The sequence below is a fragment of the Chionomys nivalis genome, chromosome 11, assembly GCF_950005125.1.
Source record: "Chionomys nivalis chromosome 11, mChiNiv1.1, whole genome shotgun sequence".
NCBI lineage: Eukaryota > Metazoa > Chordata > Mammalia > Rodentia > Cricetidae > Chionomys > Chionomys nivalis.
Window position 1 is genome coordinate 14,986,692 of NC_080096.1, and position 20,146 is coordinate 15,006,837.

Consider the following 20,146-nt stretch of genomic DNA (forward strand, 5'->3'; position numbering starts at 1 on the left):
CCCTGCTCCTGTAAGAGGAGACTGACTTCCTCACCACCAAGCTAAGGAAAGATGGTGCCAGGGTTGACCGCAGAGCCACACTCTTCCTCCATGGGCAAGGGCACAAGGTGGGGGAGGGGGGCATGGAAAGGAGGCCTCAACTGGTGCTCACAGACCCTGTGACTTCCTGGCCTTGAAGGTACCCCAAGACGCAGCAGCACTGGAGGGGACCGGCTCATTCCCTCCACTTTGGGTCCTCTGGGCATTTACCTGGAGTGTGTCTAGTCGGGGTTCACACAAAGCCAGGCTCCACTCGCAGTACAATAGCGATAAATAGAATTTATTTTGTACAACCCTTACTGACATACATGTAGCCACAGGGCTTCCAAAGTGGGTGTTGGGGCACGGCTCCTAATAGTGAACGGATACACACACGGACGTGGCTCACAGCAGCTATGCCTGGCAGCCCCCACCACTGCAGTGGTGGGAAGGGGATGGCCTGGACTCCAGACCAGCTGAGACCCCTCAGCCCAGAAACGCCCAGGAGCGTGGGGTGGCAGGGTTAAGCTGGGTGCCGGATGAGGAGCCAGGGAGGACCCTCTTCCCAACAGGGGACACTTGGCCATCGTGTGGAGGCAGTGACAGGACGTTGGCAGGTCTGTGGTAAAGCTGGGGGCTCAGGGAAGGTGACAGGTACAACAGCCCCAGCCCCTTAGCCCACCTGGGGCCTCAGGAAGCAGTCGGTATAATAGGAGGTCCCCAGGAGGACTAACGGCCCCCTTCAGGGCGGAGGCATGGAATGGGTCTTCAGTGACCTCTGAAATAGTCTTGTCCACTTGCAGCAGAGATGCCCCGGGAAGGAGAGTGCCTTGCCCAAGGTCCCACAGCAGAAGCCCCACAGGACTCCCTGATCAGTGCTCCCTCTGCATACTGCACACCTGCTGCTTCTATGGTGGAGTGTGTGTTTGCCATGTTCCCTCTCCTCCTTCTCTGCTCCCCAGGACTCCACAGGGGAATCCAGGGGACAGAGGCCCAGGTAGGGGCAATCCAGGGCCAAAGTCCCTGCCCACACCCAGAGCCCCAGTCTGGGGTGGGGGTGGGGTGATGCCGGCAGCATCCACTCCCAGCTCTGGATGGCTCCGCCCTGCGGAGACAGCCCAGATGGGTGGGCCAGGGGGGTTGGAGGCAGGGGTACCAGGGGCTGAGGTGGCTGTGGGGCAGAGGACCAGCTGCCTGGATGTGGTGCAGCATCTTCTCCTTGTGCTTCTGAGGCCTCATCTGCAGGGAAAGGGAGATAAACTCAGAGGAAGAGGGCAACAGCCTGGGAGGACCAGGCATGGGCTCCTTCCACCCATGGGTATCCCCAGCCTTCCCCAGAGTCCTTGATCGCCCAGTTCCTTTTGGCTCCATCAAGCTCCCCAACAACTAATAGGCAGAGGTGTGGCAGCACTATGAGCCCCGTTGCAAATATAGGGAAACTGAGGCCAAGAAGCACCAAGACTAGCCCAGGTCCCCAGCCACCAAGGCATGAGATTAACCCTCCTTCACCCCATAGGATCCCGTAAGCATTGGCTGACCTGCTCAGTCCCGCCTTCTGATGAGGTGGCAGCTAGCAGCCCTGTAGGGACAGATGCAGCCAGAGGTGGGGGCAGGAGACACAGAGAACCAGAAGTCATTGGATGAGCCCAAGTCCTCCTGGCCTAGAGTGGCATCCCAGCCGTCGGGGTCCCCTTGCTCCCTGGTCCCTGTCCCCAACCTGCACTGCCCTCTCCCAGGACAGGTCCCTCATACCATCTGGGGTGTGTGCTGCTCAGATGTTTCCAGTTGGATCTTGATCTCGGGACACGCAGGGTCCCCCGACTTGCCGGCGTCTGGGTGGGGTGATCGTGTGAGGCCTGGGAAAGGGGGCAGGAGGGAGCCACCTCACTGGCCAAGAGGAGGCACCAAGGAGATGCAGGCATGGATGGGTGGTTGGTACTGGGATTCCCCAACCCTGCCAAGTCCCTCCCTTAGAGATCCTCACTCTTAACTCACCTCCCAGTTACCCTTTATTGTCCTGTGAGACCAGTCCACCTGCCCTGGACCACTGTCCCATGCTCTGGAGTATAGGACTAGTCCCTGCCCTCTGTGCCCGGCCCTCTCCCACCCGATGCAGCTATCCTGGTACCTGGGGAGCTGCCCCCGCTCGTGGTGCTCACACTGTCGTCCAGCCATGTGCTGTAGAGGAAGGAGTCCCGCTTATGGGAAGTTCCTGAGGATGACACGCTCTCCTGGGGAAGGGGGGGAGGTCAGCCCCGCCCACAGCCCCCACCCACCCCCATCCCTCGTTCATTCAGCACACATATGCGTATGTTCTCCTGGTCCGGGGTCTCAGGGATAGAACAGACCCAGTCCCTGACCTCAGGGAGCTTGAAGTCTCAGAGGCCAAGAGGCTGTGAAGAACCCTGTAACTCCACTCTAGAAGGTCAGCGGGCAGGGCCTGTGTCTGCCAGGGTACAGGCCAGGCCAGTAGCGGGTACCCACTAGAAGTTAGTTAGATGAAAACAGTCAAGGTGCTGAAGGTGAGGCCCAGGCCACAGGGAGAGTATGACTCGGCCTGGCCAAGGGGAGAAGGGAGGAAGATGAGAGCGGTGGATGCGAAGGCCTGAGGGTGAGATCAGCCCGTGACAGTTAGGGACTGCGGAGGGGCTCAGAATGTCTGAAGGAATGAGACAAGGGCAGAAGGAGCACCTGGGCCCTTGGGGGGGGTCTCTGTGGAGAGCACTGGGGAGTCATGGAAAGCTAAGATTTCTCCTCTGAGCTGGGACACCACCCCCCACCAACACCTCAGTCACAGCCAGGCTTATTCCTCTGCCCAAAGCACCTCCAGAGGCCCAAGAGGCCCCATCCCACCGCTGTGGGGGCCCTAATCCCCCAGGCTTCTCACCAGGCCTGTGTCATCACCGTCCACACCTTCCGTCTCCTCCACTACGCTGGCGAAGCTGCTGGCACTGGATGAGGATCTGGAAAAGCCTTGCAGCGCCTCTGCTCTCTGGGCAGCCGTCTCCACTCTGCCACACAGTGCCGTCAGCCAGCAGCCACGGGCGGGCGCTGCCCCTCGTTCCCTTGTTCCCCACTCTCTCCAGGGAAGCTCAGCCAGGAGCCCCCAGCCAAGCACCCTCTTGGCTACGGCTCTTCCAGCACCTTATCCTCCGTGGACTCCCAGTAAAGCCCGACCTATTGTGCGGACCTGGAGAGGTCCCTCTGTGTTGTTGCCCTCTGGTGGTGGCTCCTCATTGCCCCAGGGAAAATCTGATGACTTTGGCTTGATACTCAGTAACTGTGAAGCGTAGTGGCTCCGTCTAGTAACATTCACTGGTCCCCTGAGATAGTCTGTGGGACCCATCTCACAGACACGGCAGCACAAGGAGGGTGGCACTCAGCCTTAGATCACTCAGTTAAAGGCAGGACAGGGACTTGGGACTCTCACACTCAGGGCCTTTGTGTCTCCTGCCCCAAGTCTTCCCTATTGCAAAAATTCCACAACCCAATTTTGTCCCTGCTCAGCAGTCTGACTCTCCAGCTCATGATGCTGAGCTCTTGACCCCACCCAACCCCAGCAGGGACCAGCCCAACAGAGTAGCAGCCTCCTCAGGCCTCCCTGCTTCTGGTCCCGCACACTTGCCAGCCTCTCTCAACACTCTCTCTTCATAGGTCTTCCTCCTATTTCAGATAAAACTCAAAGCTCACACAGAGCCTCCAGAGCAATAAGCAGGTCTCTGGCCACCCTCTGACCTTGTCCCCCCACCACCAATGGTCCAGTCCCCCAGTTTGCTCCAACGACCCGCAGCCTTTCTTTCTATCCATCAGACATGCCTCAGAGCCTTTGCACTTGCTGGCCCCTCCCCAGAACCCTATCTCCACCAGGTCCACCAGTTCCCCTCTCGGCTTTCTGTCTAAAAACCCATTAAGGACACCTCCTTCCTTCCTGCACCCCTGCTAGCGACCCTGTTCTCTGTGCAGATATGGTTTGTTAGGTATATTGTCCAGGCCAGCAGTTCTGCGGCCCCATGGGCACACAGCTTGCCACTGTGTTCCGGAATACAGAGTGGGCACAGCGTGCATGAGGCACTCAGCGGAACACCAGAAAATAAATGAGAGGCTTCCTCCCCTGAGCCCAATGGACCTGAAGCCCTACCTGTTCTTAGTTGTGGGCATCTCCGGGGAGCTCTGAGTGGAAGAGTTCTCTGACTTGGGCTCCTGTGAGACATGCCCGCTGTCTGGGGTCTTCTGACCAGCTGGAGGGCTCTCCCTGCGGGGCACACGGGGGCAGTAGGGAGACTCAGTACCGAGCCTGGCAGTAGGGTAGAATGAGGTCCAAGCCGTGAGGGGTGGTCATGGGCATGGCGTGGCCTTAGATGGGCTTTTGGGTAGCTGTCCCTTCCTCTCCATGTCACAGTCTCCTAAAGGATGCCCAGTCAGGACTTGGCTACACCAGGGCTCAAGCCCAGGATTTAGATTCTGAGTTCTGGTGGCATGAGACTCAGCTGGCCACTGCATTGTGCTCATGACAAGGGACCTGCATGACAGCCCCAGGCTGCTGGCTGTTTTCCTATCGCACGCTTCTTGCTGCCATGATGCATCTCAGAGAAGCACATGCTTGGCATGCCCAAGGCTACACAGCTAAAGCAGGCTGAAGACCTCTTCTCTGCTTTCTGGGCTCAGCCTTGCCCACGAGCATTCACAGACGCTGCCAGCCCCTCTCGCTGGCTGCATGGACTGGGCAGGCTGTTTCTCGATCTGAAAGGTGCTGGTCCCAGGGAACCAGTGGAACTACTGTCAGAGCGCTTCTTCCTGAGTGAGAGCTCTCATGGGAGGGTCATGAGGCAGAGGGCAGGCGCTGGTTGGGGTGGGCTAGTGGGCTGGGTGCTCCTGCAGGTCAGGGTGAGCCCTGAGTGCCCCTGTGAGCCAGGGTGAGAGGTGCACTGGTATCCCTGAAGGTCACGGTGGGTGGTGGGCTGGCGCCCCCTGCAGGTCAGGGTGGAAGGCGCACTGAGTGCTCTGATGGGTCAGGCTCCCACTCACCCACCTCTTCTCCTGCACCTCCTGGATGTTCTCGATGCCAATGGCGCTGCTGCGGCGGGAGCCAAATGGACCAGACTTCTTCCTTGTGGGACTCTTCCCAGGGACAATCAGGGACTGTGGGGAGAGACTCCGACTCAGTGCCCACCTGCCTTGCATTCCCAGTGGCCCCACCTCCCCCTGGGGCCCTGCCACCGCGCCCTGAAGCCAACAGGTGATGAGCAAGAAAGGAGAGAAAATGTGCTTTCCGGAGTGAGGGCTGCCTGATAGATGGGCAGGCTCAGAGAGGGCCAGTGCTGCTCCGGAGAACACACAGCATGGCTGTGCTGGACCTTAGTCCGAGAAGGGCAGGGTTAGGGTTACGCCACTAGGGTTAGGAGGAAGGACAAATCCTCAGACTCTCGCCCCTGGGCCTCATGGGAGCTGCAGCCTAAAAGTAGTTGTGAGAAAGCAGTGGTAACCCCAGCCCCTGCCAGGACACCTGCACCCTCAGATTTCAGGCTCTGTCCCCCAAGTAAGGACATCCCCCTTTACACAAACTATGGCGGGAAGCCCGGCATCAGAAGCGTTGGGAGGTAGCACGTGGTCCCTGTGGGGGTATGAAGGGAGGGACAGGACCTGCAGGCAGCTCGTGGTGTGGAGGGGACACAGGGAGAGAAGGATGGTGCTTCATGCAGAACCGGCAATATTGGGAGACGTGCGGCTGGGCAGAGGGTCTTTGAGTACCAGATCCCGGCAAGGACCCAGTCCAGGTTCTAGGGGCCAGGCCAGGGCCTGGGGACTCTGACCAGGTCCCAGTATCACCAGAGCTGTGGCACTCTGCCCTGCACGCCCTTGGGCCTGTCCCGGGAAGGGGGCAACGTCCCCAATATGGCCTCCGTCCTGAGAGCGAGCAGAGAAGAGCGCGTGCAGGTGCAGGCAGCTCCAGAGCCGCGGCCCCTGGGTGGGATGACAACCTCTTCCACAGCTCCTATGCCTAAGGCGCTGCCCCGGCGTCCGAATCTACTCGTGCTTTTCCCAGGAATAAGCAATGACTGGCGTGGGGCAGGGAGGTACAGAGTGGAGGGAGAGAGAACACAGAAGGATGGAAAGAGAGAGAGAGAAACAAAGGAGGCAGTGGCAGGTGGGTACCGCAAGAGCACACGACACGGGCAGAGAGAAACCAAGGGGCAGGGAGGGACAGTGGGACACAGTGGGCAGGGAGGCGGGACAGGGAGAGTTGGAGGGGGTGCAAGCGGACGGGGAAGAGGAGGAATGGCAGATGGCAAAGGGAGAGAAGGGTGAGGAGACAGGAAGGGTAAGAAAAGGAAACCACGTGAAGAGAGGGAGAGTTGTGCAAAAACAAAAACAGAAATGGGTCTGGTTACTGCCACGGCAGGTGCTGCTGGCTTGGTCCTAACCCGGGGCCCCTCCACAGCCACCCCCAGGAGGCCAGGCCACTCCACAGGCACAAAGGGAGGGGCTGAGAACCTGGGTTGGGGAGAAGTTGGGCCAGTTCCTACATGACAATGGACTTGGTGACCACTGGACAGCAGAGACTTCACTTTGCTCCCCTGGCCAGACCAGACCACACGAGAGATGGTAGGGAGAGGGGAGACTCCCGCCACATGACACAGCCACACAGCACGAAGCACAGAGCCTGGCATGCAGCAGACAGGAAGAGGAGAGTGGGCGGCCGTGTAGGTACACGGATGGATGGACTGACGGATAAACAGACAGAAGAATGGCTGGGAAGATGGATGGATGTGTATGTGGGTGGATGGACAGGTGGGTAGACGGATGCATGGATGAGTAGGATGATGGGTAGACGTGTTGTTGTATGGGCAGATGAATGGATAGATGCAGAGGTGGGTGGATGGGTAGGTGGATGTGTGAGTGCATTAATGGGTAGATGTACGGGAAGGCAAAGAGGAGTGGAGGGGCAGAGCAATGGGGGCAGTGTCTAATGTGGCCACTAGATGGCGCAAAGCAACTAAGTCATAATGTAGGTTTGTAACATTTGCTGAGTGTGGGGGTGGGGGGCAGACTCCTACAGAGCCTGGCAGACAATTAGTAATCACAGAGAAGGGGTTCACTCAGGAGAAGCCCACACAGAAGCCCAGTTCCAGACACACAAAAGACAGTCACAGGCATTGAGGCCCTGGCTGCCACAAACACAGAATGCCACACAAGAAATGTCCACGCAGCAACATACATCCTGACAGACAGCAGGCATCCCCCGATAATCAGGGCTTAGCACACATCACTTGTTCACATAGCAGCCCAAGTCCTGACACACAGTAGGTGCTCACGCAAAAGCCCAGGGTTGGGACACAGAGTAGGTGCTTACAGAGTAGGTGCCCACACAGCAGCCCAGTTTCCAACACACAGTAGGTGCTCACACAGCAGCCCAGGGGGTGGGGCACATAGTAGGTGCTCACAAAGTCATGTCCACACAGCAGCCCAGGTCCCGACACACAGTGATGCCCACAGCCTGACATACAGAGGTGCTTCCAGAAACCTAAGGCTTGACAGTAAATGCCCACACAGCAGCCCAGTCCCCAGCACACAAAGGACAGCAGAAGTTCACAGAGGCTGCAGAAAGTCACACCCAAATAAACAAACGGCCAGGTGGAGAAGGCCAAGGGGGTGGGGAACAATATCCCAGTATCCTGATTGGGGCACTTGGCCATTGAGAATAGTGTCTATACCAAGTCCAGTGCCCATGACGGACACATGAACAACAGGGCCATGGGAGGTGGTAAGGCCAGGCCTTAGGGGGCAGGGGAAACCAAGGGCCCGGGGTGAGGGGAGCAAGAGGTAGGAGGGCAGGGGGAATGGGGGGACACTCACTACTCCAGCTGCCTTGGCCAGGTCAGGGTTGTTGGGGGTGAAGCTCCCACTGTGGCTTGTAGACACGGTGTTGGGCTTCTTGTTGCTCAGTCCCATGGCATCCATGGACTGGCTCCGGCTCCGGATGACCCTCTGTGAGAGCAGGGGTGGGCGTAAAGGAGGTATGGGCTTTCTGGGGGCCTCTTAACTTTGGGGAACCTCAGGGACAAACGCATCTGGTCCCTCCCCACCAGTGGCACTCAGGGTGAACCTCGGAAGCCCCACTGCTTTGTGACATAGCAGTTTCCCTGTGTGCCACACAAGAGGCAGGGACACAGAGTGCTTAGGAGTAGCTGGGCTTCGGATGCCTCACCGGCATGTTGTCTCGTGGGTGTCATGAGGAAGACAGGCAATATTGAGTATGTACATGGCTGACTGCTCCTCGGGAACCCTGTGGGACCCTCTTAGGGTTCTTTCCCCCTCTTTCTGATCATTTCCAGACCATGCTAGACCAAATGCTTTCCCAGGAGCCAGACAGTTGTATACAAACTCTGCCATGCAAGCCTTCCACAAGGTGGGACTGTCTAATGCACACATTACCCAGGAGAAAGCCTAGGCAGAAGGGACCCTGGGGCCCATAGGGCCAAATCCTGTGCCCTTCCCTACAGACTCCATTGCCTTGGAGGCATGCTTTGACCTAATCCAGGGCCCCTACTTAGAACTAGCCAGATGAGAAACTTCTAGACCCTGCTCAAAGAAAACACCAGACCTGTGTTCAATCCATGGGTCCCTGACTCCGGTGGTAGGGCCAGGGCTCTCTAGACCAATTTGTTGGTATCCTTTGTGGGCCACTGGACTAATCTCCCAATATGAACCCACAGTTCCCACTGTAGCTGAGCCGGGGTGAGGCCACCTCCCACCGATGGACTTGGAGGAGCAATCACTGCCTAGCGCCCAGCAGCTGGTGAGTTCAGGCCCCATCCAAAGGCGGGGGCAGAAGTCTCCTTCCACTGCCTTGCTCTAGTTTGTCCATGCTCTGGTAGACGGAGCAGGCATTTATACCCACATTATGCTAACCCAACTGCTTTGCAAATAATTAAAAAACGTTTGTGCATGACGGGCTGTCACGACCCCCATTTCCCTACTCAACAGATAAACTGAGGTTTGGAGCATGCCGGAGCTGGTAAGTGGCAGGACTGAGCTGGAAGCACAGGGACTCCATACTCTCAGCTAAATCACATAGTACCAGGGGGAGGTCACACAGCGAGCTCCCTCTGCAATGTCACCCGGTCCACATATGCCTCCTGAGCCCATTTCTTAGAGACATGACAGACCTCCTCCTCCTCAGACTTGGCAGTCACAGTCTGTGACACCAGGGTCCCTTGCTGTTGTCTGGAGGACTCCAGCCTTCGATGGAACTCCCAGGTAAACCCTCCCCTGAGTCCCTCCAGCCGTTAACTGCACCCCAAACCAGAGCCCCACTTTATACTCTTCCTCCTGACTCAGACTGCCCAAAGCACAGAGCACATCTCCAGATCTCAAAGCACCTGAAACTGCAGGTCCACCAAGCTACGTCCTAATCCTAGCCATACTTCTAAGCAGAGATACAAGCCCTCAGCCAGACCCCGCCTTAGCTCCATCCCCAGGACTCAGAACAAGACCTGCCTAATCCACCTCCAGCCACATTTCCCTCACAAATCGCCCCCCCCAGACCCCAATTCTAGGACTAGGGCCACGACCCCTCTCCAGGCCCACCCACACCCGGTTGCCTCTAGCTGTCATGTCCCATTCCTTCTCCATCAGCCCCAGCCCACCCGAGCCCCATCCTGCCAGGGTGGAGCCCAGGGCCTTCACCTTGAAAGACTCGAAGAAGCCACCACCACCGCTTCCGTTCTCCATCTTATCATCGTCGCCACCCAGGCCCATCATGGACTGGCTGTGGATGTGAAGTTCCTCATAGAGTGTCTCCAGAAGGGCAACACGCGTCCGCTCCTGTGGGTCGGCCATGAGAAACCCCAGAGATCAACCCCTGACCTGGCAATTACAATCCCAGCTTCACCTACCCTGTGCGAGGCATGCAGAGGTCCTTAGGTACCTGTGTTGGCTTCCCTAACTCTTTAGCTCCCTCCTCCTGCATAGCATCTTCCCCCTCCAGCCCATGCTGGACACTGGCCTCTGCTGCCTCTCACTTCACCTGTATCTCTGTCCACCCCAGTCAGCCCCCCAAAGTCAAGGTCTCAACATGCCTTCTCCCTCCAGGGCAGGGGGGCGGGCGTCTATCCCTCCAGTCTACATTACCTCCAGTTTGGCAAACTTCTCTGCTTTATAGCAAGCATACTCAGCGTTGATCAACTTTGTCAGCAGAAATTCCTGGAACTCAGGCCCCTGGGAGCCCCCAGAGTAGAGGAGACAAAAGGAGGGTCAGAAGAACACTAGAGAAAGGAGCTGAGCTCGGTGAGTCCGACTGGAGCTCCCGAGCCGTGCCCTACTGGGGCCTGAGGTCACCCTCTCCACTCCCAGAGGGCTTCTCCTTGGACTCAGCTCTCTAGCTGGGCACTACAGGGGACTCTGTATCTCTGATGGAACCCCCCCCCAACTTGGGAGGGTCCAGCAGAACAATGCAGGGGGAGGGAAGGATCAAACCAAGGTTTGCCATGTGTAGCTAGTGAGGGGTTGACAGGGACATGTGTACACCCTCCCCCAGAGAAAGGACAGACCGACCAAGAGAGAAAAGATGAAAGGCCACAGTCAGCTAGTGAAAATGCCAAACAGCCCTGCAGTGTACTCTGTGACCTTGCAGAATAAGTCACAGCATTTATCAAGACAAAGAGAGGCAGTGCAGCTGAAGGCTGAAGGGGAACCTAGATCCCCAGTACAGAGTGGGCCTTGGGGTCCTCCCTCAGCTCCTCCCACTTCAGTCCTGCTCCGGGCCAGGGAAGCAGGGCTGCCTCTCACCTTCCTGAACACAGCAGGGTCCGGGAGGGGGGGCCCAAAGAAGGGCACATCGTCTCTCGCGGTGACAGAGACCTGGAAGGAGAGGAAGCTGTTTCTGTGGGGTCCAGGGCCCACCCAACTCACAACATCTAGGACCCCTAAATCGGTCCATGGGGTTCAGGAGGCTCTGGGGCTGCCCAGAGAGGGAACCTTCTAAGCCAGAATTCCAGCTCCTCCAGCCACTGCCCTGAGTCTGCAGGGTGGAGCTGGTCAGGGAACTGAATGAGGATGTGAAAGCTGGGGAGGGGGGTAACACCAGACAGAATGGGAGGCAAGTGGCCCCTCTAAAGAGAGGCCTTCCTTCCTCACTGCCCACAAGCCCTGGGAAGCCCCAATTTCACCTACTTTGTAGAGGGGGCCATCGGGGCCGCCCCCCTCTGCCTGCACCACCACGTAGGCGTGCAGAAAGTTGGATGCAATCATGTCCGGCACGAAGGGTGTGTTCTCATCCTGGAAGACCACGGCAACGATGTCGTTTCCAATATGCCGCTTCCGCTGCAACTGAGCACAGGGCCACAGGCGTTCACAGCCTGGCCATGCAGGTGTGGGTCGGGGGTGCCCAGAGGGTGTGGGGTTGGAGGGGAGACAGGGCAATCAGAGAACACATGTAGGGATGTGTGCTCCTGCCCACCCCCAGTATGGCAGACTTGTCTTAAGATTATTCCCGTTTCCTTGGATACCTCTGACAGATGAGAAAATGGAAGCTGAGAGAGGACTGATTCCAAGGCCTCCCGATGCCCTCGGGGACTTGAACCCAGGTCTCGAACCCGGATCCCACCTCTCAGCCCCTCCCCTATCTCAATCCTATCTAAACACCCCCAAACATGCTCCATCACTGGAAAATGAAATTAGTGTTGCTAAAACGGAAAACCAAAAGAAGAAGCCAGTAAGACTAACACAGCTCCATCATCTGTTACCCTTTTAGCACCCTGGGCTGAGGGACCGGAGTCAAGCAGATACCCTGACAGGAATGCTCGAAACAAGGTAAACTGAATTTTGAGCTTAGGGCTACGAACATGCCTGAACTCCCTGTTCTTTCATGAGACTCCCCACTTCCTTTTGTTAGCAACTTAGCAGCCTGTCATTGTATCTTAAAAGAGGTTCCTAACTCCTGGCTCTAAGTCTCAGGACCCCCACGTGACCCCACCAAGCCTCCTGTTCCCGCTGTGTAAATCTGCTCGAGTCACATCCCTCTCCCTTTGACTCATCTACCGTGTAGATGTCATTATTATCATCGCTCCACAGAGGCAGAAGCCGGGGCTTTCCTACCTCCCCTCCACCTACAGCCCGCCCTGGGGGGTGGGGAAGCAAGTCATTTCCGCATCTGTATGACAGGGCCAGCGCTGAGGCTGCCATGATGGACGCGGAACAGACAAGTGGATGGGGTCACAGGTGACTGTAGGAAACAGGTAGATGGGTGCCCAGGCTACCTGCTGGGCGTCCCCTTCTGTGTATGGCAGCTTGGTGGACACGTGAAACATGATCTCCTTGTTGCGGAAGTTGCAGTACACGGACTCGGTCCCCGTCTGCCCGTGAGTCACGTCCAGGCCTCCTCGGAACCTGTCCCCAGGCCCCCAAGGCCATGGCTCAGTCTCCAGCTCCAGTCAGGCCTCCCTGGGGCCAGGACGGGGCTCCCTCCCTGCTCAGGAACACGGTCCTAATCTGCTCTAGTCATCTGACCCTGGGACTCACCCCTTGAAGTCCTGCAATTTGACTTTCTGGCCCAGAAACTCAAGGAACTCCACGAAGGCGGGGCTTTCCTCATTGGTGCTGAAGAGTTCCTCTTCAGACGTCTGGGGGCCACACAGAGGGGCAAAGTCACAAAGCTGCAGCTTCTGAGTGACCCTCCCTCAGTCCCATATCCTCTCAGAGTGGCAATGGGCGGTCCCCAAGCTCCTGGGAAACAGTGAGTGTTCTGGCAGGTGACAGTTGAGACTGGGGGGGGTGAGCCACAGGCCGGGCCAGGGGAAGGGTAGGTAAACACACCTGCCCCAGCTTCTGATAAATGACTCCGAACTTGAAGTTATTGCTGATAACGTGTTCATCAAAGGTGACGATGAGCCTGGAGGCCTGTGGGAGTGCCCAGTAGTGTGTGCTGGAAGCATCGCTGTGCTCTCCCTGCCTCCACCACACACACACACACACACACACACACACACGCACATGCACACACACAGACACACAGGCACAAGTGTGCGCGCACACACACACACCATCCTCAAAACAAGGTCATAGGGAGACTCCACTGGTCCTCTGCTCCTTGCTTTCAGAGAGCTTCAGTCTTTTGCCTCTGATCAGCATCCTGCAGACCTGTGCAGGGCTGGGACCTGGTTCTGATTCTGTTGGATTTCCAAATTCTACCATGAACCCTGCCTATTATAGCCAAGGTCACCCCAAACCACACTGCAATGCTCAGCTCACTCCCTGACACCTCAGCAAACTTCCTCATGCTCCTTGACAGTTCAGCCATCTTGCCTTGGGGCCCCAAGCAAGTGTCCTTCCTCACTCTGAACCTATTTCCCCCCAGTGAAACCAAGATGTGGGATTTGATTTCTGAGATCCCTTCCTTCACCTTTTAGGATCACAGACTGATGTAAAATATTCAGCTAGGACACCCACCCTAGGATATTTCAAGGCCATGTCTTCCAGATGACAGAAGCCACTGCACTTATGCCAGCATTGTCACAGCCATGGGAGCAGCGGGGTGGGGACTCCAAGTACATCTGTTGTGGGGATGTACTTACAGGGCTATCAGTGTTATTTGGTCTCCCTATATCCCCTAGAAAGCAAGGACCATGGAAAAGAAGTCTAGAGCACAGACTATCCTAGGAAGCTCTCCAGACAACGTGAGATATTCCATGCAGGACAAGGCTCCAGGTAGGCCCCCTTTATCTGCAGTGCGTCCTTAGGTAAACACAGAACCCTTCTGTGCTTTCTACCGCACACTGTGGGCCATGTACGGTCATCAGGGCAAACAAAGAGGGCCCAGCCACAAAAGGTACCAATAGGTGCTCACTCCTTCTCCTGCTGCCACACACCCTGGGTGAACAAACCAGGGCAGATACCTTGGGGTAGAGCACAGGGTAAAATCGATCCACGTTGACATCTTCACATACCAACTGCAAAAGACCACAGGGAGGGGTGTGAGCTGAGGTCAAGGAGAAAGAAAGGGAGAGACTCTCTGCATCTTGGTAGGAAAGCCTAAGGAAGACAGCAGCCGAAAGGAGGGGAGATGGGCCGGTCTGGAAGCAACAGAGACTAGTGAAAGACTGGGGGCCCTCACTGCTGCTCAGACTGGGGCTCAGAGAACTGGGGCCACCTGGGATCTGTGGGTGCTGCAAAGAGAGCTAGAAGCACAGTGCAGGTACCCAGGGCTACACAGGGCAGCATACACACTGGGTGGGATCAGGGAAGAGGTTGCCTTTAGAGGCAGCTGCCATCAGGCCCATGGACCCAGGAGGTTCATGGTTTCACCTTTGCCATCTGGACCACATTGGGGAACTCGGTGAGGCAGGAGATGGGGATGACGTCATGGTAGGTCCGACACTTGGTCCTGGGAGGAGAGAGCTTCATTGGTGAGAGACTCAACAGCGGGAAGACCTCAGGGGACCAAAGGTGACAGCAGGGCACCAAGCCTGGCTAAGGCACTACCTTGCTGTGTGGCCTCAGGCAAATTCCTGCTCCTCTCTGGGCCTCCATCAGGAAGGCAGGTACAGGGAGCTGCGCTCGAATTCTAGACCTTAGTCCTCCCTACTGTCTTGGGGTTCCCCCTTCCACTGCCCTCACCTAAGCAGTAGCCGCAGGTGCTCTTGATCCCCGATGACATCGTACTTGAGAGAGAAGACCAGGTGGCCAAGAGCAGTGTCCAGAGAATAGTAATTGAAGTGCTCCTGCAGGAGGGGCAGGGGAAGTGAGGGAGAGGAGGTCTTGGCTTCTGGAAACCAGACAGTCAACTTGGTCCCAAGCAGCAAATGCCGCGGGCAACAGTGGACTCTGCATCAGATTGATCTGCCCTGTACCAGTTGGGTAGCCTGAGGATCAACTGTTTCTCCATCAATCTCCTGTTCTAGTAGCTGGGGGGGAGGCCACTTACCTGGATGGGGCCCAGAAGTGAGGTACAGAGCCTGCTGGGACTTTATCTCTGGCTCCTTATCAAAGTCGGAGCCACCAAATGTACATCTGTGTGTGTGTATGTATGTATATGTATGTATGCCACAGTCCCTAAGTACCCAGCAATCGCTCCACAAGAAAAGCCAACTAGCCAGGTGGTGGTGGTATATGCTTTAATCCTAGCACTGGGGAGGCAGAGGCAGGCGGATCTCTTGAGTTTGAGGCCATCCTGGTCTACAGTGGGAGTTCCAGGACAGACAAGGTTATACAGAGAAGTCCTGTCTCAAAAAACCAAAAGAGAGAGAGAAGGAAGGAAGGAAGGAAGGAAGGAAGGAAGGAAGGAAGGAAGGAAAGAAGGAAGGAAGGAAGGAAGGAAGGAAGGAAGGAAGGAAGGAAGGAAGGAAGGAAAGAAGGGAGGGAGGGAGGGAAGGAGGGAAGAAGGGAGGGAGGGAGGGAGGGAGGGAGGGAGGGAGGGAGGGAGGGAGGGAGGGAGGGAGGGAAAGTCAACTAGATGCCCATGGTGGTAAACACCTGGCATTCCAACCTAGGGAGGCTGAGGCAGGTGATCCCGAGTTCAAGTCCAGCTGAGCTACACAGTGAGGCTGTCTCAAGAAAAAAAGGAATGAGCTGGGCGGTGATGGCGCACGCCTTTAATCCCAGCACTCGGGAGGCAGAGGCAGGCGGATCTCTGTGAGTTCGAGACCAGCCTGGTCTACAAGAGCTAGTTCCAGGACAGGCTCCAAAACCACAGAGAAACCCTGTCTCGAAAAACCAAAAAAAAAAAAAAAAAAAAAAAAAAAAGGAATGGTAGGATGGGCTGGATGGCCCACTAGTTGAGAACATGTACTGTTCTTCTAGAGGACCCGACGAGCTCTGTTCCCAGAACCCCGTGTCAAATGGCTCACAGCTGCCTGTAACTCTAGGGTCGGGGGATCCAGTGCCCTCTTCTGACCTCCACAGAATAAAGGGAGTGGGAAGGGAGGGAGGGACAGAGGCCAACTACCAAGTGTAGGGCACTGAGAGGAAAAGAAGTCGAATAGTTGATTGCCCAACCTGTGGCTCAGTGGCCCCAGAAGTCAAGGCCCGTGAGAAACAGGAAATGACGCATCCTAACTGACCAGGCAGGTTCCTGACATCCTTACCAGAAAAGAGGGTACGAGGGATGCCTATGACAGGAATGGCACCCTCTCTATGGGAACCCAGGCCTTTTGGGGGAACCTTTTGGGAGGGAAATCCCTAAACCCAGAAGTGAGGGGTCGCAGCCCCAGTCTGGCCCTGGGCTCCCCCTGCTGGCTCGGGCCTTGGAGTGGAACTGCTCAGCCACACCCGCCCTGAGAATCAATCACCCTGGAAGTGAATCTTGTTTAAACATGAAAGTTGCGTTTGGAGGCAGGGTGGAGAAAGAGGCAGGGCTGGGGGGTGTGCCCTCGAATTTGCAGTGCCCCTGAACTAGGTCTGTTGAATGGACCCAGACCCACAGATTCCCCTGGACCCCAACCTAGACACAGGGTGGAGAAAACCCCAAGATGTCTGACATAGATGATCTGTCCATAGAGGAGTGGCAGGCACTTGGCCAGGAAGTCCAGGGGCTGAGAGTTCCCCACTAGGCTGCAGGAACTCTAGAGACACAGTGGGAGGTGGGATCATGGTCTCAGGAGATTGGTCCCTAAGGCTACCCTCACTGCCTCTTACCACCAACATGTGGTCCCTATGCTGGGCACTGCCGTTTCCCTAGCCACCCCAACTCCTCCCCTCTGTCCTACTGACCTGACCCTGGTTACCACAGCCCCCTCTTGTTCTTTATACCTGCCGTACCGAAGACCCCTGCTCCACCCAGCACTATAACACCTCTGGTAGGCCGGGCGGTGGTGGCGCACGCCTTTAATCCCAGCACTCGGGAGGCAGAGGCAGGTGGATCTCTGTGAGTTCGAGACCAGCCTGGTCTACAAGAGCTAGTTCCAGGACAGGCTCCAAAACCACAGAGAAACCCTGTCTCGAAAAACCAAAAAAAAAAAAAAAAAAAAAAAAAAAAAAACACCTCTGGTAGACCTTAGAGTGCCAACAATGCCAGGCTCATAGTCCCTGACTCCTAGACACAGCTAAGAGCACTGGACAGTGGGCACTGGAATGAAGGTCCCCCTCCCTCCACCCCAGGCTGGGCCAGGAGGTAGAATCAAGTGCTATTCTCTGGCTCTGTCCCCAGGCAAAGGCTGGAGCTTCAGCCTGCTGGGTTAGTCACCACACTGTGAATCGCCCCACCCACCCCCCCAACCAGACAGCACCAGTGATTTCCTAGAAGCAGCCTAGTGCCCTGGGTCCATACTGAGGCCACATAGCTTCTCAATTATGCAAGTGTGCTCCTTCTTCCATTAAGTGCACATGTACATGTACACACACACACACACACACACACACACACACACGGCTTGGCTGGAAGTCCCATCTTCCTGAACATCTTTTTACCACCACCACCCCCCGAGATAGGGTTTCTCTGTGTAGCTTAGGAGCCTGTCCTGGAACTAGCTCTTGTAGACCAGGCTGGCCTCGAACTCACAGAGATCCGCCTGCCTCTGCCTCCCGAGTGCTGGGATTAAAGGCGCGCGCCATCACGGCCCCACCTAGTGAATGTCTGTAAGAGCTGGTTCAGTTCTAGGCTCAATACCTGCTCTTGACCAAGTCACCTCACCTGAGTTTGGCATCCTCTTCCGCGAGAGCGGAGGGAGCAAGCAGGTGTGGCAGCTACCGTCAACCACATGTTATGTGCTTCGCAGGCTCCTGTCTTAGCCCCATTTTTACAGATAAGGAAGCAGTTGAAGAAGATTAAATAAAACGCCCAAGATAACGCGACCAAACCAACAGAAGGAGGACCCACCATTTGCACCCCAGAGGCCGCAGCATGGGTCTATTTCACAGCACACCAACAGCACCCGGTGTAATGTGGTCCCAGCCCGGGTCCTCAACTCCCACCCAGTAACTTTTTTCGTTTTGTTTCTTTGGACAAGGTCTCGCTTTGTGGCCTAGGTAAGCCTTGAACTTCCGGTGATCCTCCTGCCTCAGATTCCCAAGTGTTGCGATTTCAGGCCTCGCCATCCTCAGCTCACACCTGATAACTCTGGAGCGTGACTGCCTTGCTCAGTACATGCTCCGCAGAGTGGCACTGTGGGTGTCCGTCTACGGAGCAGTTATCGGGCAGAGTCCCCGCTCTGAGGCTGTGGTGACAGCCGTCCAAGTCAGACTATGACGCTCCTATCTTCCCAGCCCCTCCCCCGGCTGCTGAGGGCCAGGTCTGGATCGATTTTGTTTTCCATACCTAGAGTTCAGTGCAGTGGGTGCTCGTGATCTGTTCATGCTGGAAAGCACTTACGTGGTTGGAGATGCCGTTCAAAACCCCTCACTAGCATCTCCTCGTTAAGGCTTCCCAGCAATCATGTGAGATGGATGTCATAATTGCCATTTCTACAGATGGGGAAACCTAGGCACCCAGTAGATAACCTAGCTAAGGCACAAACCATAATGGTGTCTCTCTTCTTGACAACCATGCTAGACTGCCTTTTGCAATATCTGTCGAGTGAATGAATGAATCTGAGACTCAGAATTCTGGGATACTGACCTAGCTTCATGAGACTCAGAATTCTGACTTAGCTTCAGCCTAAGGCCACCTCCTGTGGGGCCCAGCCTCCCACCCCAGCCAGTCACTCACCTTGCCCAGAAAGTGCTTCCGGTAGATGCGCGCTGTCGGGTTGCACTCCAGTTTGATCTTGGTGGTGGGGGACTGCAGAGGCTCTGTCTCAGGGATGCTGGTGATTTCATGATTGGTGCCTTCAATCCAGTAGCCCCCAAACTGGGGCAGGAGGATGAGGGGGAAGGGCCCTTCTCGCCCCAGAACCTAGAGGGGGACTCAGCTGAGAGATATTCCACACAGCACTCACTAAAGCCCCAGGGCAACCTCTCAACCCAGATCCAGGACTAGCAGGCACTATGGGACAGTCCAGGGCTATGAGACCCAAGGCTCTCGTCTACCCCTTTGGGGAACCTGCTTGGTTCCTTACCTCTTAGCACTACGCAAAGGGTGGGGGAGAGAGGGAGAGAGAGGGTGGCCCAGGGCCATGGGATGAAACGTGGGCGAGAGGCCTCAGATTCAAACAACCCCGGAACTCTCAGGACTGGAAAGTGAGTTTCCATAAGACAGCCCTGCATGAGGGCCTCCCAGGGTCATGGTAAGGGAGGGTGCGGGACTGAGGCTGGTACCTCATGGACACTTGGGTAGGGAATGTAGTCCTCCTCCGTCTGCAAAATATAAACAAACCACGGACCAGCTGAGGTGAGGCTTTACCCTTTACACACACATACATGCACACACAGAGACACGTATGCATGCACACACGTGCTTGCTCAAAGGCTCCCTGAGTCTGATATCTTTAGAAGCTTTCTGCCAGGGACAAGGGAGGGTCCTTGCCTCGCCTGAGGAAAGTCAGGACAGACAGAGGCAGTACTCCAAGTAGGACCTTAGAACCCACATTCCTACCAAGCTCCTGGTGGTACCAGTCTAAGGACCGCTCTGAGACCCCAGCCCTGAATAAAGCGGCAGGCTTATAGCCCAGCACATGCCTGCAGCCTGGAAATCTTCCCCTGGGTCCAGGCACATCCTCTAGGGGAGTCTTGAATCAGAGGACCTGTGCTGAATGAAGCAGGGGCTCCCAGGCCAATAAGGAAACACAGCTATGTGATGGCAGCCACCTTTGCAGCAACTCAGCATTGGTATGAGGTGGTCTGGAGGGGCAGATGCCTGCGGTGAGGCAGGAGGGCAGCAAGAGCTGGCTTGAGAGCTTTCCAAGGTCAGGGCAAAGGCTCTACCAGCTGCTGAATTCCCAGGGCCAGGTGCCCTGCTCAGCAACACTGGCACACAGTGGCAACTGGGACCCTCTTCCTGGACCCTCCCCAGCCCAGGAGAGTGACTGCCTGGAGTCCGGCCTGGTCCACTTACTTTGAGAGGTGGTGGGAAGGAGCATCGCTGTTCATCCATCCTGCTGCCCTGCAAGAGAAGGTATGTCGTTACCCTTCTGCCGCGCCTGCCACCGGGAGCCCTTCCAGGGCTGAAGCCCTAAGACAGATGCTCATGTATGTAAGGGCACTTGCGGAATGGGGTGTTGACCAGCTCGTTCCTCAGGCATCCCCATGGTAATGAGATCAG

General features: G+C 56.4%; 1 protein-coding gene across 17 annotated transcripts in view; it reads right to left on the minus strand.

Moving 5' to 3' along the window:
- Positions 1–1,014: 1,014 nt before the first annotated feature.
- Rap1gap (RAP1 GTPase activating protein) overlaps positions 1,015–20,146 on the minus strand; it is a 62,528-nt gene continuing 43,396 nt past the window's right edge. For 3 of the 17 annotated variants that reach the window (XM_057785363.1, XM_057785362.1, XM_057785355.1), the window contains 22 exons: positions 19,940–19,987; positions 19,204–19,242; positions 18,656–18,841; positions 14,632–14,735; positions 14,320–14,398; positions 13,911–13,964; positions 12,832–12,915; positions 12,538–12,638; positions 12,276–12,405; positions 11,191–11,346; positions 10,807–10,878; positions 10,150–10,236; positions 9,706–9,843; positions 7,873–8,004; positions 5,997–6,074; positions 5,048–5,157; positions 4,157–4,270; positions 2,906–3,029; positions 2,147–2,196; positions 1,771–1,905; positions 1,557–1,597; positions 1,015–1,257 (listed from right to left, as the gene is read on the minus strand). In XM_057785363.1, the coding sequence (XP_057641346.1) occupies positions 1,561–1,597; positions 1,771–1,905; positions 2,147–2,196; positions 2,906–3,029; positions 4,157–4,270; positions 5,048–5,157; positions 5,997–6,074; positions 7,873–8,004; positions 9,706–9,843; positions 10,150–10,236; positions 10,807–10,878; positions 11,191–11,346; positions 12,276–12,405; positions 12,538–12,638; positions 12,832–12,915; positions 13,911–13,964; positions 14,320–14,398; positions 14,632–14,735; positions 18,656–18,841; positions 19,204–19,242; positions 19,940–19,987 (2,058 nt within the window). In that variant the 3' untranslated portion in view covers positions 1,015–1,257; positions 1,557–1,560. Of the gene's footprint in view, positions 1,258–1,556; positions 1,598–1,770; positions 1,906–2,146; positions 2,250–2,905; positions 3,030–4,156; positions 4,271–5,047; positions 5,158–5,996; positions 6,075–7,872; positions 8,005–9,705; positions 9,844–10,149; positions 10,237–10,806; positions 10,879–11,190; positions 11,347–12,275; positions 12,406–12,537; positions 12,639–12,831; positions 12,916–13,910; positions 13,965–14,319; positions 14,399–14,631; positions 14,736–18,655; positions 18,842–19,203; positions 19,243–19,939; positions 19,988–20,146 lie in introns of all 17 variants that reach the window. The other 14 variants (XM_057785365.1, XM_057785357.1, XM_057785364.1 and 11 more) reach the window with 9 other exon arrangements.